Raw genomic sequence first — 11,779 nt, forward strand, 5'->3', positions numbered from 1 at the left:
TGCACTAAATTAGATAATTCTTTTTTTATTGCGTTTGGTATTATAAGAACAAGGTTTGTGTAAAAGGTAATTTTCAAAAGTCCTCGTGTGAGATCGAAGGGACTTCAGCGCATTTTTGTGTGGCAGATCAGTGTTTTATTAGCCAATATTGACTCCACCATCAATAAGATCTTGCCGAAAGCTACCACGTTCACTTTGTCGGTACCATTTTCTCACTTACCGTGCACTCGCAATTCGCGTTTGAAGTTTTGACTCCACCATCATTAAAATCCTTTGGGGGTTACCATATTCCCTTTGTCGACACCCACTTCTGATCACCCGCAACAATTCGGATTTGAAGTTTCGACTCCACCATCAGTAAGATCTCGTCGGGGGTTACCACATTCCCTTTGTCGATACACAGTTCCGACGTCCCGTTCATTCGTAATTCACATTTTGGTAGATTTCGCTAAAATCCCGGCATAAAATCGTATTCAACTTTTGGGTACTTCACATAGCTCGACCTTCTATTAGTGACACGAGAAAGAGAGACCGCGATTCGCACTGTAAGAAACTTTTGGGCGCCCAAAGTCGACTACCCCTCGAAGCGCGCCGCGCAAAAGGTGGTTTATTTCGCCCCTAGGAAAAAAAACAAAATTCCGCCACGCAGGAGTTGTGCGCGTTGACAAGATCTTCCCGACGACACCAATTTGAAAACAATCGGAGAAAAACTGTAGAAGAAGATAGATAAAAACTGAAAAATCTCCAGGTTAGTATAATACGCTCGGGGATGGCGTCCAGATGTCGTCGACTCCAAATCTTGTAGCCCCACCCTAACGTTCTTAATTACACGGTCCCGATAGTTACATGTACACTCCTTGTCTTTTTACAAGCGTTTTTCTACGGGCGCGCATTTACTGCCAGCCAGCCAGCCAGCCAAAGTGAGATTAAAAGCTACTTTAAAAAAAAAAAATTTTTTTTTGCAAAAATGCGCTAAAAAGTTGTACGGAAAGATGGAACAATGGAAAGTGCAGTACAATAGATTACAGCCGAAACCTCAAAAAGGTGCACTACAAATAAACGAAATCCACATAGTGGTACTTACGATAAAAAGGAAAGAACGCAAATGCATATCCTCACTAGAAGTACAGGTGAATCCTGTCCAAGAAATTACTTCGGAATTCCTAAACTATGAATCCAATCGCCAGAGATCAATATATTCGAAAGAATATGAAATTCCATGCGATCTACCTCACGCTTTCAGCGACGTGTTCTTTGATACGACTTACGAACCAAAAAGAAAGATGAGAATCGACACCCACAAATCAAGGCGCTGGCAATCGGCGCGGAAATTGCGCGGTTGAATTCTATCAATCGATGGATCCATGTATCAAATCATTTCAAAAGTTACGAGGGTCTTTCGACAAGTAATAGACCGTAAATAATAATAATACTTCGGCACCTTTTGGCGTACTAGAAACATGATGGATTCATTCCTCGTTAGATTAGAGGTTTGTTGGTGGATATTATGGTTATATCACAATTTTGTCACTTACTCACTGTTTGCCAATATATTGCTCGCCTTGCAGATATCAACGAATATAATAGCGGTGTATTTCTTCACCTTATAATTGTGTATGTTGTGCTGCCTATTAAAAGGTTGGGAAGTTGATTAATTTTATCGTTTTCCACCAGAAGCAGCCTGTACGATTTGGGGATAGACAACGCTGAGACCAAATCCGTGTATTTGATTAAATTTGATAAAAAGACAATCTCAGTTTTAATGAACTGTATTAATCTGACAAATGACATAATAGTACATTATATATCAAGGTAGAGAAGTACAGTATTATTGCCTGAGCACCAAGATTACATCTCGAGGCGCTTGCGCCGAGGGATGAAAGGTGCGAAGGCAATAATAGACTTCTCTGCCGTGGTATATATACTATTTTTTTCACTACTAGCGCTTGAAATCCTCTAAATTAACGTATTATATTGATAAGAAAATGAACGGTTGGACAGAATTTTTTGTTTAATAATTTAACATGTCAATCAAGTACGTAGAAGTACAAGTCAAACAGGCCGTATTTTGTTCTGTCATTGAGATATTTTCAAAGAGTAATTTCGTTCGAATTTTTTCAAAATGTGATAATTTTAGGTATGTAATTTCTCTGGAAATGGCGGATGGTGGCAATTATTCATTTTAGGGCCGGTTGTTCAATCACGGTTTAAACTGCAGATTAGGTAATCTGTAGTTTAAGATAATCCACAGTTTATCTTTTATTGCGTTGCTCATTTGCAGTTTAGAGAGAGTTTAACTAAACTGCGTTTAATGAAATTTCTATTGGTGGCAACACTGTAATCCGCTCAAATTTTGACGTTTACGCTATTCAAACTTCAAATTTGGTTTGTTTACAAGCGCGTATGTTGTTTTGTTCGTGATTGAAATAGTGTATGTATTTTTTGTGTAATTAATCGTGGCTAGTAACACCGTTTGGAAATGGAGAATGCTGATTTAATACGGAAGCGACAACGATCTGTAAACTTCAATCCAACCGAAGAAGCGATGCTTCTGCAGCTCGTCAAAAAGTTTCGAGCAACAATAGAATGTAAAAAAACCGACGTTCTTAATAACCGCATCAAAGACGCTGCATGGAACCAACTGGCTGAGGAGTTTAATGCTGCAGGAGGTCAAGGAAGGGATGCGAAAACACTCAGAAGCAAATATGAAAATATAAAAAAGGTTTCAAAGAAAAAATTTGCAAATGAAAAGAGATATTTAAATGCTACTGGGGGAGGGCCAGCGAAGAAAATAATAACGACGGATGTAGACGAGCAAGTAAAGGAATTGCTTGGAACTCAAGTGACAGGGATGGAGTCGATGGTAGATGACGATTGTGAAGGTAAGATTACTTTTTTTCAGTGTACATCACAATGCACTAATGAGAACTCGGAATCACAGAGAGTGATATAGTGGACATTGAGGAGCTGGAATTGCTATCAAATGCCACTGTATTAATGGAGAAAAATACTCCAGCCGCTCCAAAGGCTGATGATGTTATTGTAGTTTGCGATACGCAAAATTTAGAGAATCGACTGATACTACCTTCCACCTCGAAGGTGGATTGGGGCTCACATACTGCTGCATCGCTGCGTACGCCCAGATCAAAGCCGCTAGTAGTGAAGAAAGGTAAAGTTAATGATAGCATAGTTTTTTTTATAAACATACAATTACATAGGAATTACATAAGTAGCAGTAGTTGTAGTTGTACGTTTCACATTTCAATAGATAATCAAATTTAGATAAATGTTTTTATTCAAGGAGAAACATCTTCATCTGGGAAGAAACCTGTTTTGAGAGACAGGATGAATATATGGGCTGCCAATAAAGCAGAGAAACAAATGGAGGAAAAACAATGTCTTCAAGAGCTGCACGAAGTCAGGCTGGAAATTCTACGGGATGAAAGAAAATTCAAATCTGAAGAACATCAACTTCGCATGGAGCACTTAAAAGAAATTCACGCTCTTAATAAGGAGATGAAACTTGCCGAAATAGCTGTAATAAAGAAAAACCTGTGAATTGGTATACATAATAAATTTTTGGAAATACATAATAAATTTTTGGAAGGCGATGAGTATTTCTATATAGAAACAAATTTAGTAGTATTTTAACAAAAACATCGAGTAGCTTTATTGTAGCAACAAATTTCGAAAATAATTATTAATTAATGCGTGACGAGCACGGTTATTAGGTCCTATTCTTGCTTCATCTCCTACTGCATAATTGTTATTGTTAACGTTTTCTAAGTAGTGTACAGCCTCTTCAACATCTGGATTGTATTCAGGATCTGGAATGTTTCTCATTCTTGCAATATTATGCAACACAGCTGTAGCAACTATAATTGGCTGAATTCTGTCCAACCTCACACGCATTCCAAAAGCAAGTACGGGAAATCGTCGTTTCCATATTCCAAAGCATCGCTCTATCACGTTTCTAGTTCTTATTTGTGATTCATTGTATAAATTTTCTTCTCGTGTATGGGGATTGGAGAGTGGTGTAAGAAGATATGGTTTCACTGCGTAACCACTATCGCCAACAATCACACATCCGTCGAACTCATTCTGTTCTAGTCTAGCTCGTAATCTCGAATTATTAAAGATTGTAGAATCGTGTGCCGAACCTTGCCATCGAGCAACAATATTAATAAATCGTAGATCTGCATCACACACTGCTTGCACATTGAATGAGAAGAATTGTTTCCTGTTCCTATATATCTCTGCATTGTCTCCGCCGGGCGAAAGAATTTTTACGTGTGTGCAGTCTATTGCCCCTATACACGAAGGAAAACGGCTAATAGCATAGAAGCGACTTTTGGAATAATTTTTTTCGTCATCAGTATCGGGCATCTTTATGTATTGTTTGTATAGTCTTGCAATTGCCATCGACACCTGCGCAACAATCCTGCTTGCTGTCGACTTGTCGATCCCACAGAAATCACCAACAACAATAAGCATTGAACCCGTAGCGTAAAATCGCAATGTAACTAGCAGCATTGTTATTGGTGTGACGGCGTGGTTTCTAAATTAATACAAAAATAAGTGTAAAACATTCATATTCATAGCCATAGCAAGTTCGAGAATACCTGCACAACTTCAAAATGCTCACCTTTCCGTTTTACGCGCAATGTGGTCACTTATTTTTTCCAAAACTTCCAGTGCCCCTTCTTTTGTTAAACGAAATCTTTCAACAAACTCCTTTTCACTTAATATATTAAAATAATCAGGCCTCTTTCTAATATTTTTCGAAACGAGAGGTTCTTCTTCATCGTCCAAAAACAACTGCATTAGCTCCAAAAAATCTTCATCATCAGTAATTGGCTCATCAAAATCCGTGTAGTTCATCTTGATTAACAAACCATGAGACCAACAGCCCAAAATGACAAGAATATTTGGGGTTATGTTTGACGGTTTAGGAGCGTTAAACGGCCCTCTTTCACCGTTTAGTTAAACCTCTAATCTAAACGGAGTTTAACGTTAAACCGCAGTGGTACAATGCATTAAACTAAGCTTACAGCTTTAAACGCCAGTTTAAGCTAATCTACAGTTTAAACCATGATTGAACAACCGGGCCTTAGAGAACTTGTCTAAACGTTTATTGAGCGAAATTTCGGGCTGTGTTTTCTAAAAGTGACAGCGTGACAGTTCTAAATTGTTGACTACTAGTTAATAATGTCCACATTATTAACCACTTTGAACAAATGCCGAGGAAGCCTACTTTACAAGTGGAAAAAAGGTTAATAATCATGTCATCAGACGCTAGTAGTGAAAAAAATTCTAAGTTTACTTGACACAGCCCATATGTACATTAAAACGGCCAATCTTTACCACCTTTATCACATTTTCTGACTATTTGGCAACCCTAAAAGGTGAAAGGGTCGATAAAAATTAAAGATGAAGAGAAAAATTTTATGTTAAATTTTAACATGCACGTAATCTTCTTATGCAAAGCGAAGTCGTCTGCAAACTAAGTTTGGCTTGGTTTTAGTATTAATCCATCAGCTAAAATGATGACTGAGAAGTAGCTTACTGAAGGAACAAGATATAGTTTATGCAAACTATACATCATTGTAAATTGGATTAAGGCGAAAACATCGGTCTTCGTTATCATCCCGCTCTCGTCAGGTTTTTTTGCCATTCCTATTCCGTCCTTTTTTTGTAATTTAAACGTCTTTGCAGTGTAATAATAATTCGTCGGCGTTCACGTCTGATCAAATTGCCGAACGTGTTGCCATTTTGTATTTTAATTGCGTTTACGTGTACGAATATAGTTTCAATACGTTATTCTATCCGTGTTCTCATAAAAATTGTGACATGATTGCGCAATTTTTATTCGTTGCTGAAAAATGTGCAATTTAGGGGAGTGCGCCCTTAATCTCTATCGAGTTACGCTAACCGGCTGGCAGGAGAACTACTGATAACCTAGTATTCACTCCCACTATCGAAAAGATCCCATATAATATAGAGCACGTCCTCTACATTTGCATTTAGGATTTTATTTGGGACTTTTGAATTATTTTCTGACGCGATGCAAAATATTATGGAGCTTTACAAGACATCTTTATAGCATTATTTTTCTTTGTGAGCAACGTTCTTGCACGAAATCTATGAAAGCTGCACTGTATTACTATTCACATATTTTGTCGCGAACAAAACAACAAAACTCGATTTGTAACGTATTCTGCTTCGGTTCTATTTCCATCTATTTAAGAGAGATTCTATCGAACTTTAGCAGGTAAAATAGAAATACTCGGAAAATTTCAATTCCCTTTCACATTCTTCATGTTCCAACACTCTTCAAGTTAGAGAGTTTTAAAACTCAGTTATTAACACAGAAATTTTGGTCCCTATTGACCGAATCAGTATTTGGGATTTTCCGTAAAACGGACAAAAATTTAAACTTCTCACAACATTTTAATTTCAGTTAACTTTTTTCTGAACAAAAACATTATGAAAATTACGAATTGCGTCTTCAATCAATCAATAACGCAAAACGCCCAAATAAAAAAACTAACGTAAAGAAACGTACGCGTTTAACCGTCGCGAACCAGCTAATGGGCAGCCTCCTGCTTACCATATTTAATGAAACACCATTTCCATAATAAAAGAAATCTTTTCTTCCGGTTTTTACACATAAAACGTCAATTATATTTAGCCTTGATAACGCTAGATTTGACAGGAAGCGTCCCCACTTACGTAGAACTAATCCGCACAATGTTGAACACCAGAATCACCCGTTTTACAATTAAAGAAACATATCTAAATAAACATACGCAATTACAAACAATTCTAAAAGGAAAAATAACATTACAGAAATACAAATTCAAAGGAAATAAGTCTGTGCTTATTCGTAAATAAGTCCCCCAGATTTTACTAAATACTCGTAATTGAAATACTTATCATATACAGGTTGTCCCGTCATTATTTTAGGTGCTTAAACCGAAATAACGTCTACTCGACTAATTTTCCTGAACACAAAATTACAAGAACCCCCCCCCCCCTTGGAATTTAAAACAACATTTTTGATCAATTTACCGACTGATGTCACTTAAATTGGTGTTCAACATCCGGATACGACCACGACCAGTCCCCTAGTCAAATCAAGATCTCTCATTATAACATTAACCAGACGTGCCAGAGGAAAATCCTATTATCCCTAATCTTTATCCCAACATTTTTCCATCCCTGTCTTAACTTTTTTCCTCGTCATCTAACTTTACCCAGGGTCTTTTTGGAAACATCCCAAACATTAAATAAGCTTGTAGTATTCCGGTTACTTATTTACCCCTTCCATCTTTCAAATAATTAATTCCTACTATTTGCAAATAAGCTCACTAGTCCTGATAGAAGTATCGCAACGGTGCAATCTATGTTACGAATCCTGTAAATCTGTTGTGAAAGTGATTTGAAGAAGTCAGTTCCCAATCCAAATACTTGCAGGATGTGGCGGTACTGGATCTTGAACACTATTTTGCTCGGGGCTGTATCTCAATTGTGAAGCGAGACCATCAGAAAATGGAAGTGAAGACAAAATTAAACTCGCAAACTTTTACAAGTTCTGAAACGTATTTCAAATATCTTCCTAAATCTAAAGCCCATTGTTTTTTTTAATAAGTTTGAAAAAAACCACATTCCTAATTACCATGGTCTTTTTCTATTTCTCGTTAGTCTTCAATCGTCCACACACGCTTTAACAGTAGCGTGTTACTAGTTTTATTAATCTCTCATCATTTGCGATTATTTTTACGCGATTATAGTGATATTATATGCATTCCTTCGCGGGTGAATACTTTTTGTGAACTTTATGATATGTGCAGAAACCCTCTTTGAAATGAATAATTCGTTAGTGGCCTTTTGGTATCACTAACGCTATGTAAAGTATTCGTCCTATTTTGATTAAATATGAGATATAATTAATTGAAATTAAGCTAAATAAGATTACGAATGCAAAAGTTTTGGCTTTAAATCACAAATGCCAAGACATTGGTCTATCAATAAGTATACTCCTCAGTTACGCAACCGAAAAATCCCCTATACGAAGACCATGACCTTGCTCCCTTCACCAAGGCCACGACATTGGATCAAAATCCAAAGTCACGACCATGTACAAAGACCTTGGAAGCCGCAACTTTGGACCAAAAGCCTAAGCCATCACCAAGACCACGACTTTGATCTAAAATTCAAGGCCACGATTTTGGAACAAAGCTCAAGACCGCGACCTTATGCTAACATCGAAGATCACGACCTTGGACCAAAACCCAAGATGACGACCTTGGAGGTTTTCTACTTTATAGTTGCTACACTTATGAGATATTCCTCCAACTCTTCTGGTTAGAGCGTAGTTCGATTTCTCAATTAAAGTTTGTGCTGCTCTTTTTTGTCACGACCATACCCTTCTAATTCTGAAAAAAATTGGGGAATATCCTATTAAAATCAAAATCGATACGTTACCTGAATTATATCTTAATTAATTAAATTAATAAATTCTAATGCAAAACTATAAATTACCATAAAGTGCTACGGGCAATACGTATAAAACGTACGTATAAAATATAAACAAACTACCCTCATCTTGAGCAGCTGATGTAACTGTGACGTCACAACAAAATGCACTCACATGGCATAAAACCGCACGAATTTTCCTACATGAGACAAACGTTAATTCTCTAAAACCTCCCTAGAAACTCATCTAAAATTAGATTAACAAACACTCCTCAAATGTTAGACAGAAAACTTGCCTTGCATGCAATTATTTATTTAGATGTGTACTACCGAATCTTTGCGTTCAATCGTTGTCTAGTTTAGAATACCCATAACGTTTGGTCTTCAGGATGACGTTTTAAACGAGGTTTGAAAATTTATTATTAATGTCTTTTTTGCTTGACAAATGACCAGATTACACGAATACTTTATGTTTGCCTCAGGACTCTGGAGTTACTCCATATATTACCGACCTCCTACAGCACGCAAAAAATAAAATTTATACAAATAATTACATTTGTAAACAGACATCCCTAAAGCATTTACAAATGATATTTATTATACAAATTCCTGGGTGACATCTTTAACTTTATGTACAATATTTGCAAAGATTAGGTGGTCATACTCGAGCTACAATATGAAAATATGAATATGTTTTAATTTGGCTAAATTAACATTAAAAAACCATGAGCTTTTTTAAAATAACTTTTTTCTGTTGACAATGCGCTAGAATGCTCTAGACTCTAGAGGAAGTGTTGTTGACTTATAATCATGAATTTTAAGCACCACTCTTTTTTTATACGGCCATTAAACGCAAATTACGTCGATTTTTGCTACTGGAATCAATTTTTGTGAGTTGAGAAAAAAACTCCACTGATATACCTAGATTTACAAATTTAGAATACTTAATAAATCATTTCCAATTTTTATTTATGCAGCTATTTTCATTGTGTGCCAGTTGATGCATTATTATACATCGATTACAAACCAATGGAACTGAATCTAGGTCCTATCGTTAAGTTTTTCAGAACTACTCACACTTTGGTAGCGCATACGACTTTTTAATTCGGTTTATTAAATTGGACGGTGTGCCTGAAAACAAATTTTTGAAGTAAATTATAACGTCGTATAGAAGATCATTAAACCCAAAAAAAATAGATTGCAATAATTTAGTTCATAACGTAGTTGCGTCGTTTTGAAAATTCAAAAGTTTAAGCGGGACACAAAAAAAATCGTTTGCATTTAAACAGATTGAATTTGAGCGTTACTTTTCGAGAAATTATATCAGGTTCGTTTACATGTGGTACTTCTGGCGTGTTTACTTCGAATTTGAAAACATCTGGTGATTAGGAAAACAGGTATGCGCATCAAGACGTGGCGTTTTTCTTTTTCTGTATCACTTCAATGCGAGATAAGTGGGGACTCTACGAAATGCAAGTGACCGATTTGATGTATTTGGTCATTTTGAACGTATTGTGTAAGAAATACCGTTACCGCTAAAGTGTATTAAATCCACTGTTCCGCGTAGTTAATACTCAAGAAATGTGAAAGTGATCTGAACCAGCATGTTGTGGTTTTCCAGAGCAGCGATCCGGAAATGGTAACTTCATATCAGGTTAGAAATCACTTACCAAATATCTTAAATTTTTTATGGTTGCGTGACGTTAATTTTTGGAATAATGTGATAACCGCGTTTAAATTACGTATAACTGATGTTCTTTTTCTTAATTAGTTTACCTTCCTTTTTTGAAACTTTGTTTCAGCTGGCCGTGGCAAAAGTACAAAAGATCGTTGTTCTTTAGGTATTTCAGCAGCTGGCACTAAACACGTGTTCTTTTGAATTGAAATTCTATTTAATCCTCGATTTAATCTCCGAAATTTTGGGAAATTGTGGTCACTAGCGTTGACCATTACGAGATAGATTTGCAACCATTGATCTCCGCGAGATCCCGCAAAACTTTAAATAAATTGGCAAATAAGCAATTCTGTGCGGTTAATTTCTGTATTCAAATAAATTAAACAAATATAGCAAACGAGCTCCTGGGTATGGCTATAGCATGAGCAAAACCAAATTTTAAACCTGTTGTTAGTTTTGCTTTTATTTAAAGTGTATATGTATGAAATTTCATTTGAATGCCTCCATAAATAAGCTGCGCATGCGCAAAACCAAATTTTGAAACTGATGTTAAATTTTCTTTTATTCCAAGTGGTTATGTACCAAATTTCATTTAAATCCCCCTATAAATCAGAAAGTTGGCACTGCGCATGCGCAAAACCAAATTTTGAAACTGGCGTTAAATTTGCTTTTATTCCAAGTGGCTATGTATCAAATTTCATTTAAATACCTTCATAAATAAGAAAGTTACCAATTCGGTCTGTAAATGGTCGAGATGCGCAAAGGGCACTGTGAATGCTGATCGATTAGGTTCAACTCTTGGAATTGTGTTTTATATAGCTAAAGCTATGCGCACATTGAATTTCATGCAATTCGGTTCATAACTAACGGAGATGTCAAAAGGGTCTACTTTATTTTTTGGGCTACATTGCCAATTCACGAACTCCGATCTACAAATTTGATAAAGAATCCACCTGCAAAATTTCATCGTAATCGGTCCATTCGTTTATGAGTTATCGTGATAACGGACGGACGGACAGATACAACAAAATTATAAACTCGCTAGGAGCTCGTTAATAAATCGCTAATTATCACAAAAAAGTACCTTCGGGGCGTAACTTAGAACTGAAAAAAACCTCACCTGTAATACACAAAAAGGTGAACTAAAGTACCTCAAAAATCATAATACAGGGTGAGTCAACGATTGCGCGGAGTAACTTAATACCTTTAAGATAAGATTTTTCGATGGAGTGTTTTTGTATTATGATATTGTTGAATATTCTCCACATTTTAAAAGTATTAGGAATTATACGAGGTGCGCCCACAAAGTAGGGCGCCAAAATGGTACATTTTTTAAATAGAACCCCCTGTATTTGAATGAATTTTTGAATTCTACGTGTAATTGTACGTCTTTTTTATTATATGGTGAATATCCGAAAAGCTAGTAGTTTTAAAGATAATTCGATTTTTAAGAAAAATTTGGCATTTGCAAGTGTCAGTATATTGTCAAAATTATTACTTCAATTTTGATTCCAAGTTTTATATCTTTTATCCTGGGTTAAGTAAAAGTCAAATAAATACATCTATTATAAAAATTAAAAAAATAGCCTACAGGATTTTTTTTTCTAGATCCAAAGTTACAAAACT

At 36.0% G+C, this 11,779-nt stretch overlaps 2 protein-coding genes across 2 annotated transcripts; one reads left to right on the forward strand and one right to left on the reverse strand.

Moving 5' to 3' along the window:
• Positions 1–2,196: 2,196 nt before the first annotated feature.
• On the forward strand, positions 2,197–3,606 carry LOC116172693 (myb/SANT-like DNA-binding domain-containing protein 3). The gene is made up of 3 exons (XM_031489942.1): positions 2,197–2,882; positions 2,942–3,169; positions 3,302–3,606. The coding sequence occupies exons 1-3, from the start codon at positions 2,480–2,482 to the stop codon at positions 3,556–3,558; spliced, it is 888 nt and encodes a 295-aa protein (XP_031345802.1). The 5' UTR covers positions 2,197–2,479; the 3' UTR covers positions 3,559–3,606.
• A 43-nt stretch (positions 3,607–3,649) lies between these two features.
• LOC116172691 (putative nuclease HARBI1) lies at positions 3,650–5,054 on the reverse strand. The gene is made up of 2 exons (XM_031489941.1): positions 4,646–5,054; positions 3,650–4,558 (listed from the first exon to the last, which is right to left on the reverse strand). Exons 1-2 carry the CDS (start codon positions 4,879–4,881, stop codon positions 3,670–3,672), a joined length of 1,125 nt encoding a protein of 374 aa, XP_031345801.1. The 5' UTR covers positions 4,882–5,054; the 3' UTR covers positions 3,650–3,669.
• Positions 5,055–11,779: the final 6,725 nt, after the last annotated feature.

Source organism: Photinus pyralis, unplaced genomic scaffold, assembly GCF_008802855.1.
Source record: "Photinus pyralis isolate 1611_PpyrPB1 unplaced genomic scaffold, Ppyr1.3 Ppyr1.4_LG5, whole genome shotgun sequence".
NCBI classification, from domain to species: Eukaryota; Metazoa; Arthropoda; class Insecta; order Coleoptera; family Lampyridae; genus Photinus; species Photinus pyralis.

Excerpts from the sequence above, each read along its gene's own strand:
- LOC116172691 (XM_031489941.1), bottom strand. The coding sequence starts at position 4,881 with ATGAACTACACGGATTTTGATGAGCCAATTACTGATGATGAAGATTTT. Across the intron at positions 4,559-4,645 it reads ATTGCGCGTAAAACGGAAAG|AAACCACGCCGTCACACCAA; the intron begins GTGAGCATTTTG and ends GTATTAATTTAG.
- LOC116172693 (XM_031489942.1), top strand. The coding sequence starts at position 2,480 with ATGGAGAATGCTGATTTAATACGGAAGCGACAACGATCTGTAAACTTC. Across the intron at positions 2,883-2,941 it reads GGTAGATGACGATTGTGAAG|AGAGTGATATAGTGGACATT; the intron begins GTAAGATTACTT and ends TCGGAATCACAG. Across the intron at positions 3,170-3,301 it reads GCCGCTAGTAGTGAAGAAAG|GAGAAACATCTTCATCTGGG; the intron begins GTAAAGTTAATG and ends TTTTTATTCAAG.